At 41.5% G+C, this 18,813-nt stretch overlaps 1 protein-coding gene across 2 annotated transcripts in view; it reads left to right on the top strand.

The window, feature by feature from the left end:
* The window catches only part of CHM (CHM Rab escort protein), a 66,734-nt gene that overhangs the window by 15,795 nt on the left and 32,126 nt on the right, over positions 1 to 18,813 (top strand). The window contains exons 3-8 of one of the 2 annotated variants that reach the window (XM_033137134.1): positions 1,089 to 1,161; positions 1,761 to 1,885; positions 5,532 to 5,934; positions 10,157 to 10,273; positions 12,444 to 12,564; positions 13,864 to 14,089. In XM_033137134.1, the coding sequence (XP_032993025.1) occupies positions 1,089 to 1,161; positions 1,761 to 1,885; positions 5,532 to 5,934; positions 10,157 to 10,273; positions 12,444 to 12,564; positions 13,864 to 14,089 (1,065 nt within the window). Of the gene's footprint in view, positions 1 to 1,088; positions 1,162 to 1,760; positions 1,890 to 5,531; positions 5,935 to 10,156; positions 10,274 to 12,443; positions 12,565 to 13,863; positions 14,090 to 18,813 lie in introns of those variants that run through there. The other variant, XM_033137136.1, reaches the window with a different exon arrangement.

Below are 18,813 nucleotides of genomic sequence, written 5' to 3'. Positions count from 1 at the left end.
AAATAATCCAGGGAACTGTAATTTACCCTTCACAGAGCCACAGTTCTCAGCTCTCTTAAACAATAGTTCTCATGATTTTTGGGGGAAGCTATGTGCTTTAAATGTACTTGAAATGTGTGCATGCATATGCTCAGTGGGATTTCCTGTGAGCTTGGATTGGAGTATAACTCAACATTTCTTTGTGCAACTTGCTTTTTTATTGTTAAGTGGGGACAAAAAAAGCTGTTTAACAGTAGCCAACCTAATCTGAGTTGCTTTAAGAGGCTCTGTGGAAAATTTAGAAGCCACGGTGCCCATGTTTTTCTGTAGTGGCCCTTTCCCTCCAGATGACCAGGGGCTTTCAGCCTTCTGCAGATTAGGAATATGCTGATGACAGAAAATAAATTAAGAGTTGGAAGAAATCCTGGCCCTTCTATTTTCTCAGCTCAAGAGCAGCCTTTGATGGTGCTGCTGTTCTTGAATGATACAGAGGCACTTGACAGTGGTTATGCACAGAAGTGCTAGGAATATTTTATCATATTCTTTTGTTCTACAACTGACTCTCTTTTGGGGGGGGTATCATTTTTAAGGTGGAAAAATGCAAATGTATTTTCAGAGTGTATGGGTTTTATTAAAAGCAGAAGCAAAATGTCACCCCCACACTCAAAAAACATCCAGCCCAACATTCTACCAATGCTACATGTATATGAAGTAGAAACTGTAAACTTTGCTTATTTGGGATTGCTATGGTGTGTTTTTGCTCTTCTTTTAACCTCTTCTGTTCCTGTGTACACATGGAAGCATTTTTAGTAGCAGAACTTAATCACTTCATTTTGCTTGTGAACCATAAGATCAGACCCTGTGTTTATTTCCTGTTTTTATGTGCTTTTATACTACTACTTTTACTGACTCTGCATTGTATATTTGCTTTAATGATATTCATTTTTTTCTGTTGTTCACTGCAAAGGTTTTTTTTTAAAAAAAATACTAAGCAGTTTGTAAATGTTTAAATAATTGCAATAGAATCTTTGCAAAAATGAAAGCTTACTCCATTAGCTATTCTTTCTTTCTATTCTCTCCCCCCTCCCCCTCCCCCATCTCCACAATAGAAGACAATACTATGGAGGAAACTGGGCAAGTTTTAGTTTCTCTGGATTATTGTCTTGGATAAAAGAGAACCAGGTAAGCAGTAGTGATTTTGTATCGTGCTAAATGTTCAGCCTTTTGGTTGAAAACTTCAGAAAAAAAGAATTCAGTATCTATTTTAGAATATGCAAGTTTTATCAACCATGCTATATCCTATATGTTTTTATATCCTTGCAAAATGTCACCTGATATATCTGATTTCCAATTTCTCGCTGTGACTAGTCTGGCTGCAGTAATCATGGCTGTTGCAACTTCCAAGTTTTCCTTGTTTACTGTGCCTTTCAGATATTTCAGTAAACATTTTGGTGTTAAGATTCTATTGCTACCCAGAATTTCATTTACAATCCTCTGCAACTTCTTTTTTCAACTACAGTATGAACATAGAAACCTTCCAGGTCTGTTTCCTTTTACCTCTCATTTCATAACCACACACACACATTTGCAGCATACATAGACTGGAAAAATTCAGTGTATGGAGTGGGTCTGGTATAACCCCTACTCCTCACACAGCTAAAGAAAGTGAATGAAATATTTATTTCTCCAACTTTTTAACATTTAAATAAAGCCAAAACATTTGTTCATTTTTTTAAATGTTTAATGAAACACTTCTGTTCTTTTTTGCATATTCTTGCAAGAAAACGGCTGACCCCTGTGAGGGAAAAACCCCCTGGGAAGAACTGATCCATGAAAATGAAGAAGGTATTCCTCTGAACAAAGCAGACAAAACCATTCAGCATGTTGAAGATTTCTGCTATGCCAGGTGAGTGCTTCCTGTTCTGCACCTAAATGGTGTGTGTGGAGGCACATTTTGAACTGAGGGAAGCCAATGGGCCAGCTGTATGAGCCTGCTCCTCCATGGTGAAACCTGATCCCCCAACTTAGACCTGAGAAAGGAAGGTTTGGGGTCACTGCTATGGCCACAGCCGGCTTCAGAGATGCCTCAAGCAGTTTGTTTTATTTAGAATAGTTGTAGCATATCCTTTATCTATACAGATACCAAAGTGGGGTGCAGAACATAAATAAAATCATAAAATGTACAACAATGAAACACACCGTTAAAAAAAAAAGCTAAAAATGTAACTGCAGGCTAAACAATAGCACCTTACAATTCCTGGGCAAACAAAGAAGCTTTAACCTGGTGTCAGAATGAAGGCAATTTCTGTGTCTGGCATATTTGTGAGTGTAGGGCATTCTGTAATTGGGGCATCACTATAGATAAGGATGTCTCATTCCACTGCTTGACAAGCTTCCTTCAGCAGTGGAGTGTGGAAAAACCCTCCCCAGAAGATCTCAAATGACAGGCAGGCTTTGATAGGGAGAGGAGATCCTTCAGGTATTTGGATCTGAAACCCTAAAGGTGAGCACCAGCACCTTGAACTGGACTCAGAAGTGAATAGTGAACTCCTGTAAATTCTTTAGACTCATTGTTTGGCTTCATATTATGTCCAAAATGTGGCTGACAGAATGTCTTTCTCCTGACAAACCACAAGCTAGAACCAAGGTGTGTTCTTGGGTTTATAGTTTGTGGTTTTTTCATGGAGGCATACATTGAGTTTGGACAATGCACTTAACCAAACTGTAGCATAGCTCATGGCAGCACACCTGCAAGAAGGCCAGAGGAGGAGGATAATTTATCTGTGGGAACCCTTGTGCATCCATGCTAAACCATGGTTTGGCTTAGTGTTACATGTGAACCAATTCACTCACTTCTTGGTTTAAGCGAACCATATCCAAGCCATGCAGACCAGCACTGAAGACAGTTTGCCTGTTACATCAGAACAGGCTCTTTGTCTTGAATAAGTGTTATTTGATTTTATGTTATGTATCTAAAAAATTAAAATTGGAAATAAAAAACCTCTTCCTTTTAATAACTTAATGTTCGAGGGAGAGAGCTGATCACAGCAGTTCTGACGGTTTACATGCTTCGGTTAGTTTTTGCCATTGTTGCTTAATTTCCCTGAACTCCTATGAAGTTGCCATTAAACATTTATTTTGAAAGAATAAAAACAGCTGGGTTGCAGTGGTAATATAGTGCACAAAGCCGAAATGAATGGCCACAGAACAAAGTGCATCCATCAAAGTGGAAGAAAACCATCTCCGCAACAAGCGGTATTGAAAAAAAGGCAAATGGTTGAAAAATAAATAGTGAACACCTGTGCTGCATAAATTAACCAGCTGGTTGGCAATTTTTCTTTTGACCTATCAGAAGGGGTGGCTGTTACGAGGCATTAATAAGACACGTTGGCTTTGAGAGATTCTTTTGTTAGTACCATTAATTAATGAATGACGCTAGATAATGTTCAGAATTTACACCACAATTTGTGCTGCAGATGTATCCTTGTGAATTAGTATTACAGGTTTAAACAAACAAACAAACAAACAAACCTCCGTCTGCACAAAAGATTTAAACTTGGGTGTCTCCCCCCCCCCAGTCCTGTTTTTATAGCCATAGTTCTGTTGAGGAATTAAGTTTTATACAGAAATATTTTGGTTGTTGTTATGAGGTTGCTGGGAATCCTTGAATAGTCACACCATCAGCAGGTTTAAAAGCTGCAGCTAATGTACTTCTGAATGTAGCTGTGTTCACATATTGTATTAGAAAGTGATAACTAGATCAGTTTGCATTAAAACGAGAACCAAACTAATTCTGCCCATATCTGTGTTGGGAGTAGGAGGTTGTTCCATAAGCTTCCTGGAAACTGTGAGTTTTGAGGGTAAACTCGAAAGAAGCCAGGGAGGCATTCTGAGAACAGCCCCTGCCTCTTCCTTTTCCTCCCCTTGCCCCTCCCCTCTTAGGGCCAATAGCAGCTTTCAGGAGAGGAATGATTTTAATCGTGGAAAATCTAGAGAGGAGCAAAATATTTCTCATCTAGTATTGTTTTCCCAATTCAGTTTGCAGCCGACAACACAGTTTGCAGCTGTGTTAAATATATATATATATATATATATATATATATATATATATATATGACAAAAACCCTGCCTGTCACATGTAGCCTAACCCCTCAGCCCTGAGTTGAAAATACATGTCTACTGGCAAGAATATTTCCGAAATAATACATTTAGGTGAAGCCTATAAAGCTGACCTAATCCTAGGGATGTCATGAGTTTTATTTCGGCCCAGCTCACTCGTGGGCTTCTCTTGCAAAAAAAAAAACTAGTGTGGCTGCTAATTAGATCAGAGATAGATGTAAGAAGACCTAAAAAATTAAATAGCTTTTACCTCTGGCAACTGGGGAAACTCTGCCTTTTATTGATAAGTACTGAAGTTTTACTGCTGTATCATTTCAGATCACCTTTCAGATAGCAGTTTATTTGTTCACGGCTAGGCTTAAAACATTTACTTGGAGGATTAATGGCTAAGTGGTTGAGATAAAAAGATAATGCAAAATGGTTGCTGAACTCTTCCTCCCCCACCCCCCACTAATAATGACACTGATTTGATTCATCTCTGCTGGTAGCCTAAACTGAAATCCCAAGTTCAAAAGTGCTAGTTGCTGAGGTAGACTTCATTGAAGTTGAAGATTAAAAAGGAAAATGAGCTTGAAATGTGGAGTATGGCCTTAGAAGGAGAATGTTAAGGATTTTGCCATTAAGGAAGAAAGGAGGATGCCAAAGACTTGTTACATCTGCTGACCTTGCTCTTTTGACCTCCTTACCTTTATCATGATAGGCAGCCACAAGATTAATGGTCACAGCAGTAAGATTTAAAGCATGCCTTCATTATGTTTCATTAAAGGCCATGGGTGAATCGGTAATAAAGATGAAGATTTTGTTTCCATATGTGTGTGTGCGTGCATGTACACATAAGCCACTTTTAATGATATTCCAAATTATGGCTTTGTGCACAATCCGTGATGCACAGCTCCTTCTGTCCTGTGGCGTGATATTCTTCCATCCAAGCTGGTCATTCACTTCCCTCAGCAAAGCTGTATTGTATTTGTTAACATTTTGTTGCTGGCACCTCCCCGCTGAGCCCTTTGCGAACATTCTGTTACATCACAGCAGTTCAGCCAATCAGTGGCTGGGGGTGAGACCTGTGCACATGCATCCTGTTCACGCTGTTATGTGGGACTTGTAACAAAATATTGCATTGTGGAATGCTGCTATTCAGAATTCCATTTTTCATACTGCTGGAGGCTTTCTCCAAACCGGTTGCTACCACAATCTTAATCGGTTGTGCTGTTTCGGTAACGTAAGCAACGACACTCACACTCTGAACGTTAGAAATAGAGGAGATGGTATGTCTTGTCTTGTGTATCTGTGTTGACTAGGCAAAGAAGACATGGCTCTTATAATGTTTTGATCAGTTGGTCAAAATAGCTGTTGTACCCAGAAAGTTGCAAGATAGCTTTGGGGACTGATTCTCATCTCTTCTCTCCCTCTCTCCCCCCTTGAAAAATCAGTCAGGATCTTGCTGAAGATGTGGAAGAAGCTGGTGCACTTCTGAAGGCCCCTGCCTCTGTTGCTTCTGCTTCTAGTGAGGTTATAGAGGAAGTCTCTGGCACCCCAGAGGCTGAGGAAGAGTGCTTTCCTTTGGAGGATCGGCCATCGGGGACCAAAGGTGAAGAAACATTCCCTGACAGTGCTGCAGGAAGTGAACCAGAATGTACAGCTGACCATAAAGCTGTTGAAGTGACCTCTCTGGGGGAGAAACCCTGTGACAATGTAACACCCGGTCAGTCAGTACTGGAAGTGGAAAATAACGAAGCTGCATCAATAGTGGAAGCTGCAGTTGAACCAAGGAAAATTACTTATTCCCAGATTGTTAAAGAAGGGAGACGATTTAATATTGATTTAATTTCTAAGGTAGGGAACTTGTTGCCTATGTTTTCTTTATTAACCCTGCACCCTATGTTTGCTTCATTGAAAATATTCCTTTGGAAACCTCACAGGCAATGCAAGATAATTATGATGATACTGGGACCTAGTATTCTGCTCTAAAGAACATAGGTCACTTTATAAAAGAACATTTTGTGGGGGTTTTAAATAGACACACATGCTCTCTTTAAAAAAATGAACCAAAGCTAAAGTATCTTCTAAAAGCACGCTTTGCTTTTGGGATAGAACAACCATATTGGGTCTCAAAACAAGACACTTCTTGCACCTTTTCCTTTAGGAATGTTGCTTTGCTGATCAGGGATTTGGGTTTTTGTAGGGAGAACTGTACTACATGTTCTCTGAAAGCTATGTGCTTTTTTAGAAACTGTATTTCCAGAAAACAAAAAACCACTTCTACTGTGCTGTCATACTATTCTAACTCTCTTCTACCTTGCTGCAAGAAATATTATTGCAGGATAGACCATTGGGGAGAATCAAATGTTATGATTTGGTACACATGCTTAATGGTAGTCATAATTTTTGCCTTATGAAGTCATGTGAAGTTGAAGACATAGTACTTGTGGCAGTGCTAAACAGAGACAGGGTCCAAAGAGTCCCAAAACTATGTCTGTGGCTCCCAGATGACATTGGATTTGAGTTTCCCAAACAGTCCCCTCACTGCCCCTATAGCTCAGTGGTAGAGCATCTGCTTTGCATGGTAGGAGATGGTCCCAAGTTCAGTCCTCATCATCGCCAGGTAGAGCTGAAAAAGCCCTCTGCTTAAAACCCTGGAGAGCCACTGCTGCCCATCCGAGACAATACTGAGCTAGATGTACCAATGGTCTGAGCTGGTATAAGGCAGCTTCCTATGTCCCCCACATTCCACTTGTTGTAACTGTGTGGGGGTTTGCTGGCAAAGTAAGTCACTCAGAGCTCTCCCAGATTCTGCAGCTCTGGCCTGTTTTGCCCTATCGTGCCCCTGTGAGCTTCCTTTGGATTTCGTTCTAATCAGGCAACCAGCCTCCCACATCTCTTGCTAGGCCTTACAAAGTTCTCTCCTCTCGAGACTTTGAGAGTGATGGCATTGCATAAGTAACTTTCTTCAGTGGAGCATTGCTTCTTCTTTTTTTAAAAGTTAAGTCATCCATCTTGTGCTGTGGTTTTTTACATTCATGTCCTTCCCAGAATGTGTAATAAATTTTTAGCTTATATAAAGTGAGCAAAGGTATTAGAAGATTAAGTTTTATGGTTTTAACTTGTAACCGTTGTGAGCACACTGAGCATATTGAGGAAATGAGGACAGTAGTTTAAACCTCAAAAAAGACAAAATTGAGGGAGAGAAAACATATAAAGAATGTATGGAAATAATGGCATGAGGTTCATGAACCTGCATGGAATCACTTTACTTGCCCACCCACCCACTTAGCACAACCAGGGGAACAAACCAGGAAGCCACCATTAACTAGAGCTTCCCATCACCCGCAAACGCATAAGTGTAAGGAAGTTGGCTTTCCAAACCTGGCTTGTTTGGAAGCCATTAACCATAGTTACCAATTGACACCTAACAGGACACATTGCAACTTCTTAGTTTGTTTTCCCTGCTTGCACAAAGGGAGTAGCCAATGAGGTTTTGTACAGGTTGATAAAAGCTAATGCATTGTCCAAATGCAACTAGAATGTACAAGTTTGAAACCTCCAAAAACTGGCAAAAAAAACCCCAGGGTGGCACTGTGGGTTAAACCACAGAGCCTAGGCTGATCAGAAGGTCGGCGGTTCAAATCCCCATGATGGAGTGAACTCCCGTTGCTCGGTCCCTGCTCCTGCCAACCTAGCAGTTTGAAAGCACACAGTGCAAGTAGATAAATAGGTTCGCCAGAAGCGGCTTAGTCATGCTGGCCACATGACCCAGAAGCTGTATGCCAGCTCCCTCGGCCAGTAAAATGAGATGAGTGCTGCAACCCTAGAGTCGTCCGCAACTGGACCTAATGGTCTGGGGTCCCATTACCTTTACCTTACGTTATGCAGTAGAATTGGGAAGAAGATCTCCAGCTATTTCTTGATGGCATGGGTAGCTTTTGGAGAACTCCTATAAGATTCTCTATTTTTATTTATGAAACCTAGGGCACTTCCTGACTGTCAATATTTTGGGGTGGGATTCAGTTGCACCCTGGCAAAATTCAGATTGTTCAGTTGATTTCACACTCTTGGGCAACAAACCTACTTCCCCAAATAATCAGATTTTATGCAGTAAGGAAAGTGAAAAGAAAATGCCCTGGGATTACACTTGCTTTAATGCAGCACCACCTAACCTCCACGCAAATAATTTGAAATGAATGCTCATCAAATAGCCAGTGTCATCTGATCTCCCTGCAAATAAATCAGGATGAATGCTCTATAAACAGATTGGTTGGGAGCACCCTGTGTTCCAGGAAGTTTAGTTCCTAAGGATAAGAATATAGAAAAAGCCCTGTTGGATCAGGCCAAATTCCCATCTAGTTCAACATCCTGTTCTCTCATTCTGGCAATTCTAGTAACTGGTATTCAGAAGCATATTGTATCCTCTTCGGTTCTGACTTCAGGGAGCCTAACAATAAATATGTCACTTCTTTTGAAAGGATATTGGGTCTTGAGTGCTCTTCCTCTTCCATTGTCCTCATCTCCAGGTAGACCAAACTGGCATTGGTTGCTGCCTCCCTTTATTTCTGATTACCAGATGGCTTGCAGCGTGCCTGCATCCTTTCTTCTGCTCTTTTCAGTTCCTTGGCTGGGATCCCAATCTCTGCATTTACTGTTCTGTTCATGCACAGAGGCTCTTTACCTCACCGCAAAACTGCCCCTCCTCTGCAGATTAAGGTGGCCTTTTGAAGCAGAGCCCCATGGGGCAGTCCAAAGTAAATACTGCACCCCTGAAAGTGCTTGGAACTCAACATATTGGTGGGAGTAAACCATTTGGACCCTAGTTCGTGTGTTGCAGGGCTGGATACCCAGTAACTCACTATATAAAGCAAGTTTAGCCATTGTGGTACCCTCCATTTGTTAGATCACAATTTGTATCATTCCTAGCCAGCATGGCCGGGGATCAAGGACGATGAGAATTCATGATGACTATCCCTGATGTAGGTGACTTCTTCTGCCAAGATTGCATGAAAGGATTTGTGCCTCTCCTCTGACTTCCCCTAGGTTTTTGTCTTGACTATTTCAGCAAGAACCCATCCTTCTCTCCCCCCCCCCCACTTCTGGACTACAGTCAAAGCAGCCAGAAACTGTGTGAGAGAATGTGTGAATTATGTGTCTCCTCCTCTTCCTCCTGGATTTAGTTTGTAGTAGATGCTTCCCTCCCTCTTCAGGTATGACCTGGAAATTTGAAAAGCACGGTTCTCCCACTTACTCGGGCACTCGTAGAAAAATCGGAAGCAGCCCTTCCAGGTTTCAACTCTTTGCATTTTACCTTTATTCTCCATCCTTTCTTCACCTTGAAGCCTCTGGCTTTGCTTCAAGTGAGCATAGGAGTAAACCTTTCAGCAAGGTAAAGTCAAATATGCAGCAGATATTGCCTGTAGAGTTATGGAGTGTAGGGGAGCATCCTTATTCCCCTCTACCAAATCTGGAAGAGTATGTACTTTTAATTTAAGTCCTGAACCTAGTAGGCATGATCCTGCTAATAGCTTCACGCCCACACTGAAGCTGGAACTTTTGTAGTATATAGTATAAGTATACTGTATAGACAAATTCCAACTGCAACAAAATGTTGTTGTGTATCCTCCATCCTGAAAGCGATGCTGCTGTTCCAGCCAACCATTCTCTTAAAGCAGGGCATTTCATCACCTCCTCTTTGTACTCTTGTACTTTTATAGCTGCATTAGGTGGCTATTTCATTCTCATTGGGCAGTTTTATTTTGTTTTTGCAGGGTAGTGGTGGTTTGCTCCTTCTACTTTTTCAAGAATAAAGGGGAAAATTTCAAGGTTCCCCCAAGCATGCTGGCATTTCCCTCTTGTTTTTCACTTGTCCCACTTTGGCTATAGCTCTGGAAGCATTTACTACTGTTATTCAAAGGCTTAAGATACAGAAGTAGTACTCTCACTGTTATATAAATGAAACTTTTAATTTGCAAAAATGTGGAGCCTTGACAGTGTGTTCCTCTTCAACAATGCTAGAAAGAAGATAATTAAAATTAAGATTGTCTTCAAATATATGTTTTCTTCTGTGCAGTTACTGTACTCCCGAGGATTGTTGATTGACCTCCTAATTAAGTCAAATGTTAGTCGCTATGCAGAGTTCAAAAATGTCACCCGGATTCTTGCATTTCGAGAAGGCAGAGTGGAACAGGTACTGTAATGGACCTAATTGCAAAAGCTGAGCTTGTAATTCATTCAAAAGTGCAAATTTGACTAACATAAGTTTTTATGCAGCTGTAATTACTTTCACTCTACCTCTTTCTCTGCTATACTGTACGTTCTTTCATTCTTGGACTGGTTTGGATATAATGACCAGACCCTGATCTGGCTCGTCTAAGCAAGAACAGCTGCATGTTTTGAAGTGCCTTGAGTAAGATGCTGTCATTGGGACCCCCTTTCTGAATGGGCCCATCTACTACTCATCACTGTCACTGCTAGCCACTCACTTGCTTTCTCCTCAGGTCCCAATCTTCTCAACTTCCCAGAGGAAGTGTACATGTCAAGTGAAGGTCCATGCTGTAGCCACATTCCTCCCCTCTTATCACTGCTTGCACGCCCAGTGGCAGTAAGGAAAAGAGAGAAGTGGAGCCAGGAGGCACCTGGGGTTGGCAGTGTGCCCTCAGTAGAAGCATGGGCTTTGGCACGTTCCTAGTGATACCAACTGCTGATGCAGGCCTGGGATCAAAGTTTCAAGTTCACACTCCCCTCCACCTTCTCTCTTCTCCTTATACATTCCAGTTCACTCTCACTTTCTTATTCAGGCAAACCATAAGTTTGTCAACACCATGACAGCAAACTTTGGTTTGCCCTGAAACCCATAGTTGGAAACTATGGTTTTAAATGGCCTTGTAGTTCTGGTTTGGAGGGCAAGTGCAAACTAAAAGTTTACCAATTCAGATAATAATGGTTTGCCTGCAAAAGGACTTGGGAAGGGAACTGGAGTGGATAAGGCTAGAGGAGGGAGCACTTGTACCTAAGGTTTGGGAATATGTTAAGGAATTGGAAAAAGAGAATTAATTTGATTGGTGCTCCAAATCTCCCGTTCTCACCAGTTGACTGTTGATATAATAAAGCTAATATTAGCAACAGTTTTCCAAATAGTGCAGTTTTCCAAATTCATTATTTGCATTCAGTTGGGTAGGAGGTGCTAGAGCTTATTAGCAGAACTAAGAAAGGAAATGCCTTCTAATGTAACTCTGCAGTCAACAGGATGTTGACCTGAAAATCATATAAACCAAAATCATTATAGTTTTTGTGAGGACAAGAGGCGAGGTCAAGGACACAATTGCCCAGCATTGAAACAAGGTTGTTTAAAATGCAAGACCATCACATGAACCAACATCAAGTGTTTGTCTAGAAGAATAGCATATTAGTGGCTTATTATATGGGAGAAGAGAAGTCTAAGATGCAGCAAACATGAGTTTTTGCAGAGATCATGGTGCCCTTGGGCAGAAAAGACAGGCAGTTTGCATTGATCTGAACACAAGTTTATAGGACTAGGAAATTGCTGCAAGAGATTTCTCAAAAGTTGAGTGATTGCTCAAAAGACAGTCCTTAAACTTGTTGAAATAGCTCTTTTTTGATTCATAAAATCAGGCAGTTTCCCTCTGGCAGGTTGTGATCCATGCCGATAATCTTCAGAATACTCTGAATTGGCTACACCTGTGTATAATGACTGTTAGAGTCATAGAATCATAGAGTTGGAAGAGACCACAAGGGCCATCCAGTCCAACCCCCTGCCAAGCAGGAAACACCATCAAAGCATTCCTGACAGATGGCTGTCAAGCCTCTGCTTAAAGACCTCCAAAGGAGGAGACTCCACCACACTCCTTGGCAGCAAATTCCACTGTTAGAAGGTGTGACTCATAAGGCAGGTGTAAATGTAATGTCCCCATTCTTCTTTACCATGGCTAAGCAATTGGGCTGTGGGATCACACATTCCTTCCCTTCCCTTCCCTTCCCTTCCCTTTCCCTATGTAACCATGATTAATATTAAACCAAGGTTCGCTCTTAATCAGCATTTAAATTTTGAGGAACAAGCCATGGTTCTGAGAGGGCAGGAGGTATTTGTGCCTTCAAGCCATGGGATCAAGGAAGAGAGTGCATAATCCCACAGCCCGCTCCAGACCTCCTCTTAAGCATGGTTATCTAACCATGATGTTTGCAAGAAATTACATTTTTCACACAGAAAATCCCATTTTAAAATAAATACTAAAAGATAATGGTAAAAAAATACAGATTTCTCCAGTTTTGTGACACAGATTTCCTGGCCCTGGTTGTGTTTGGAATGGTGGAATGTGAACCTCCAAATTATATTTCAGGTTCCATGTTCTAGAGCGGATGTCTTCAACAGCAAACAGTTGACCATGGTGGAAAAAAGAATGCTGATGAAATTTCTTACATTTTGTCTGGATTATGAACAGCACCCTGATGAATATCAAGGTTTGTACCTATTTGTTGAACAGGAGAATCTCACTGGGCATTTTCATTTGATCTTTAAATGTCTGCATCTTTTGGCTCTCAGATGCTATACAAGATCTCCCTATTACCTCTGATGTGCTAAAGAAAGCCCCATGTGTGTAGGCTTTCCATTCACTTCACTGTTGGGGGACGCTCTGGGGCATGTGTAGAACCTTCCTGATCATTCAAGTTGATGTTGAAGCCTTTTAGCATGTGGAGCTCTGAGCATTTCTCTCCCCCCCCCTTTTATAATTCTTTTAATTTGGTTTTACAAATTAAAATTTACACTCAAAATCATAAGTAATAAAAAGGTAAATAAACAAAGATTTACCCAAATCTCTGGGCTTCCCCCCACCCTTCCATGGGTTCCGTCACTAGTGCTTTTTCTGCTGCATATTTTAAGTCACTCCAGTTTTTAAGTATCCCATATATCCCTAGTTCTTGTTACACTACAAGTGTTATTCAAATCCTGCTAAAGAGTTCAAGTGTTTACAGTGGTCTCCAAGGTAAATTATAAATTTCCCCCATTCTTTGTGGAAATTCTGGTCTTCCTGGTTTCTGATTTTCCCAGTTATTTTCACCATCTCTGCATAGTCCATCAGTTTGGTCTGCCATTCCTCTCTGGTGGAAACTTTGTCTTCCTTCCATCTCTGAGCTAAGAGCATCTGTCTAAGTGCATTTCTAATCCAGGCAGTACATGTGGTTTCAAAGCTGTGAGCTATGATTTTGTTTCTTGACGCAAGAGAGAACAGCAGAAATGGGGTTGTTGGTTGTTGTGCTTTAAAAAAACGTGTTGGGTAGGGAGGGCTTGTATCCAAAACAGTGTGAGCCAGTATGGTGTAATGGTTAGTGTCAGTCTAAGACCTGAGAGATCAAGTTTCAATTCCCCACTCATTCATGAAGCCCACTGGGTGACTTTAAGCCAGTCCCCGTTTTTCAGCCTACCTCGCAGGGTTGCTGGGAGGATAAAATGGAGAGAGGGAGAAGAAGTGTGTGTATGACCTTGAACTCCTTGGAGGAGTGGTGGGGAACAAATATAACCAATAAAGAAAAAACAAATCCAGTCCCTAGGTTTAGTGTTTGTGTGTTGCCTGGTAGAGTTCGGAGAGATGCCTGAAGCCTAAAATATGGCTGACACAGTATCTGACATAGTACAGATTGTACTATGCCTTGTATTGATTGACTGGCTGGTTTTTGTTTTTGTTGTTGTTTTGTTGCTGTAGTTGTAAATAATTATCCAGAACGACTAATGCTTGACTTTTCTTTTATTCTCTGCAACAGGTCACAAGGACTGTAAATTCTCAGACTACTTAAAAACCCAGAAGTTGACTCCCAATCTGCAGCATTTCATCTTGCATTCCATTGCAATGGTCTCGGAGGCTGACTGCTACACCATAGATGGCCTGAAGGCGACTCAGAAGTTCCTCCAGTGCCTTGGGCGTTACGGAAACACTCCCTTCTTGTTTCCTTTGTATGGCCAAGGAGAGATCCCACAGTGCTTTTGCCGGTAAGCAACATTTTATTTTTATTTTTTTAAAGCCAGTCAGTTGGGAATACTGACTAATCTGATTTAATTCCTTTTAGACACTTAACTGTTTTCATTTCCCTGTGTTTACATGTTTGTACGTGGAAAATTAAGCCTTTTAAGAATTCAACGCTTCCTTAGGGTTTCTTTTGTTTAGCGGTGAATTGTTTGGAAGAACTGAGATGGCAACAGTATATTAAGCTTGTGACTCCTCCCCTTTCTCTCCCCCCCCCCCCACCATCATCACAATAGCCTCTGAGGGACACCCCCACCCTTGTGGACTGATCCAATCCCAAAAGCTCTAGTACATTGTTTTCTGCTATTAATTTATTAACTGGAGTTTTAAAATATGAAACTTTAATTTGGAGCTGTACCTTGGGAGCAGTTAAATGTGGTGTTGCAAGTCATCTTGTGTCTCTCAATTCAGTTTTCAGCCACCATCTCCGTGTTTTCCTTTCCTGCCAGTAAAATTTTCTTTGCCTACCTCTCTCCCATCAAGCCTCAAAGCAGCTTTCTAAAGTTTCTCCATAAATATAGAAAGTTGCTGTGTGGTGCAGGAATGACAGCCTTAGGTTTTGATGTGTGATACTTGTTTCTGACAGTCAATGGGTAGCCTTTGTGAAATCCCTGCTTGTGTCCAGAGGTTCTCAAACTGTGCCCTGTGGTCTACTAGCAGTCCTTGAGCTGCACTCAGGTGGCTCATAGAAAGGTTGTGGAACAGCTGAAAATACCCACACCTTGCTCTGAATTTGGTTGGGTTTTTTTTCCCTGCTGAAGGAGATAAACTTCACCAAACTCTGCTTACAAAACCAGACACATACCCATTGCATTAGAACACCAGGACTACAATCATTATATGGCTTATGTAAGTTCATTGATTTGCATAACAACAAAAGGTGTGTCAAGACCCATGGCAGCTTTCAAGTAGTCCAGAGGAAAAGTTTGAGAATCACTGCCCTAACCTATTTTAAAGGGTGCTTTGGGAAAGCGGCACAGCTCAGTGGTAGAACATCAGCTTTGCATGCCCAAAGTCCCAGTATCTGCATGTAGGGCTGGAAAAGACTCTTGTCTGAAAGCCTGAAGTGCTGCCACCAGCCAGTACTGTGGTTATACACGCTTCAGGTTAAGAACTCCACTAACCCAGAAATAATGCTTCAGGTTAAGAACTTTGCTTCAGGATAAGAACAGAAATTGTGCTCTGGCAGCGCAGCGGCAGCGGGAGGCCCCATTAGCTAAAGTGGTGCTTCAGGTTCAGAACAGTTTCAGGTTAAGAACGGACCTCCGGAACGAATTAGGTACTTAACCAGAGGTACCACTGTATAGACATTGTTGCACTATATGGATCCCAACTCAGGAATACATGGAGCTGCTTTTTAACTAAGTAGGTTCCAGTGGCTGAGAGGCTATGCTGCCATTTGGCAATTCCTTGGAGGAAGGGCAAGTAGCTCTAGGCTGAAGGGGGTCCTCTGGTGCTTCTCTCATGTCAGCAGGCAGGCAGGCAGCCCCTGTCCTCCTCCTATTTCTTTCCACAAGACATGAAGGGCAGGTGAGGTGAGGCCCACTAGAGGACCAGGAGGGTGGCAGCAGTGGTGCTTCTACAATGAATGCTAGGGGTGCACCAGAGTGACATAGCATCAGGGACATGGTAGGCAATCACAATGGTGGCTGCCTGGCACTTATTGGAGTGCCAGAAAAGGGAGACCCGGGCACTACTTGCAGCAGTGATGGCCTCTTTAAGGATGTTGGTGCTGCGTCTGGTAAGAAGGTTAATTGTCTTGCATTAAAAATGAAAAATATGTGTTTAAAATGCTCTCTTAGCGCACGATCAATTAACTTGGAAGGTAGCCGCTTCCTCCTTTAAAGATCTCAACTTGTAATGATTCTGTTTCTTATGTACAGGACCACCTTTGCCCCAGTTTGTGTTGCTAATTCTAAGCAGTGTTTCTAAGACTTCTAGGATTAGTGTTCAGTCAGTCTTCCAAGTGGTAACATGTCTGCCTATACATCATACCCTACAATTTTTATCGCCAGGTTATCAGAATAAGGTGTCACTTGTCCTGTGATTTCTAACCACCTCTTCATATTCCGTTTTAATGTAACCCTCTTAAGCGTTTCTTGCAGTCAGTTACCCTGTGTGTTCTCATCAAGGCTACTGTTATAAATGGCAGGTATGCATATTTATGTGAATGATTCAAAGACATTTGTAAGTCATATCCTTCCATTCTGAATGAATTCTGCATAAACTCTACAAAGCCCACTAGAACTGTGGTAGTCCCTTGTGTGAATGAGATTGGTCCTTATTTCTGAAACGGCTCTCAGTGAATGGGATTCTTTTTCATGCTACTATGTAACTTCCATATGTGAGGTTCACATTTTTGTTTTCAGAGCTTATCAGAATGAGATTTATGCAATAGAAACTGGGTTTGTGTTTTTGCTTTTTATCCATGGTTTTACAAATACAGTGATACCTTGGGTTACAGACGCTTCAGGTTACAGACTCTGCTAACCCAGAAATAGTACCTCGGGTTAAGAACTTTGCTTCATGATGAGAACAGAAATCGTGCGGCGGTGGTGCGGCAGCAGCGGGAGGCCCCATTAGCTAAAGTGATACCTCAGGTTAAGAGCAGTTTCAGGTTAAGAACGGACCTCCAGAACAAATTTAGTTCTTAACCCGAGTTACCACTGTATACCATTTCTTTCTGATGAATGGATGTTTGTAAGATTAATGGGTTGGATTCATCGGCTCCCTTCCTCCATCGGAAAGAGTTTTGATGACAACCTTTGGATCCAGACTAGGGTTTCCTAATAGAATGACATATGAAAATATGTTCGGTCACAGAAATAAAACTCCTTGCACTGCTCTTTGCCCATGACCTGGATGACCCTCCAGTCCCCAAGGAGGCACCTGCTGATCAGTCTGACTGAGCTGGCACTGACACCTTCTCCATTGCTTAGGACATGGAGAGATCCATGCCACTGCAAAGAGACCACTCAGGTTTAGCCCACACAAAGGCATTCCGGTTTGCTTGCCCAGTCCAAAGAAACATCCCACTTGCTGCACTGAAGCAGTACCTGTCCCACTAGTTTATAATAGGAGCCAAGGGTGTGTGGGGGTGTGTGACTTGTTGGATCAATGTTTAGCTTGTTAGCCATGTCTTGCACCTGCTGTGCCTTTGATACCTGTTTTGCTTATGTATTGTGATTTGAGCATTAAAGCTTTTAGTAGAAACATCTGAGTTCTCCATCCAACAGTTATTATGTGGTCCTACCTTACGTCCCATGCTTTTTAAACATCTGCATGAAACTTCTGGGCTGAAATGTTATCTGTATGGTGATGACACACAGCTCTATCTCTCAAAATAAAAAATAATAAAATTCATTCCAGTAGCACCTTAGAAACCAACTAAGTTTGTTCTTGGTATGAGCTTTTGTGTGCATGCATACTATGAAGTGTGCATGCACATGAAAGCTCATACCAAGAACACACTTAGTTGGTCTCTAAGGTGCTACTGGAAGGAATTTTTTTTTTTAATTTTTAATTTTGTTTTGACTATGGCAGACTAACACGGCTACCTACCTGTAACTAGCTCTATCTCTCATTCTCATCTTAAGGGAAGTAGACCTGTAGGACTGGGTGGTAAATGAATATAGACAAGATAGCTGGCTTCATAGCTTAGAATAAAAAGCTCAGACTATCTTGTTTGAAGCTTAAGTGCATGGAAGATGTCAAGGATGGTCATAGATCATTGATAAGATGCACATGTTTGGCATGCAGAAGGTCCCATGTTCAGTCCCCCACACCCACTGTTAAAAGGGTCAGGTAACAGATGCTGGAAATAACCTCTGCCTGGAGAGCTGCTGCCAGTCAGAGTAGGCAGTACTTGGTTAGATGGACAAATAGTCTACCATGGCATAAGGTGGTTTCCTATGTTTGGCACTTTCTGCATTGCTTTTTCATTTTTTTTAAGCACCATGTTTATCGTTAAAAGAAATTGTTTGGTTTCAGCATTTTCTATTCCTAGTTTTACATTGATGACAGATATAAGGGTATGGAGAGCACTGTCATGATTGGAGTTGGCTGGTGTGCTCCCCTCCCTTGAGAAGAGAACCTTAGTTTGGGACAAACATCAGTGAGGTGAGATAATCCATCACTTCTGAGCCCTGTTCTCCAGTGATGGATGGATAGATTGGTAAAGTAACTCAATAATCTTCATTTTTTTTTCTTCTCGGGTTATTCACAGATCAGTGAGCGCTGTCGTTAATAAAGCTATGGAATGCTTTTGTGTCCTTGCCCATATTATTTCTCAAGTTTTGACAGGACAAGACTTCTAATTTGAAAATAACCTTTGTGTTGAAACATGCCCTCCTAAGCATACAAAGTCCTTTGTGAGTGTGGCACTCCACGATCCCATGTTGAGCAGTGAAATCCTTCGCGCAAAACATTGTTCGGAATAATTCTAGCATTTAAGAAATAGCTGCTGGCTTGCAGATGTTGAAGCTCTCAGAGCTGAACTGGATTCTTGTTTTGAATATATCGGATAAATGCTCTGATCATGATGCAGAAGTTGGTGCTATTGATTTCAATGACGCTTGCTCTCATGAAATGAGTGCAGGGCAGCTCAAATCCCACTGTAGCTATAGGAGGCTTAACTGCACTGTTTAGAGCATCTCCATTGAAATTCCTTCTAGAAAGTTCAATAATTAAG

The sequence above is a fragment of the Lacerta agilis genome, chromosome Z, assembly GCF_009819535.1.
Source record: "Lacerta agilis isolate rLacAgi1 chromosome Z, rLacAgi1.pri, whole genome shotgun sequence".
In the NCBI taxonomy this organism is placed as follows: Eukaryota; Metazoa; Chordata; class Lepidosauria; order Squamata; family Lacertidae; genus Lacerta; species Lacerta agilis.
The sequence above is the reverse complement of the archived record's forward strand: the minus strand, read 5'-3'. Positions and strand labels throughout refer to the sequence as shown.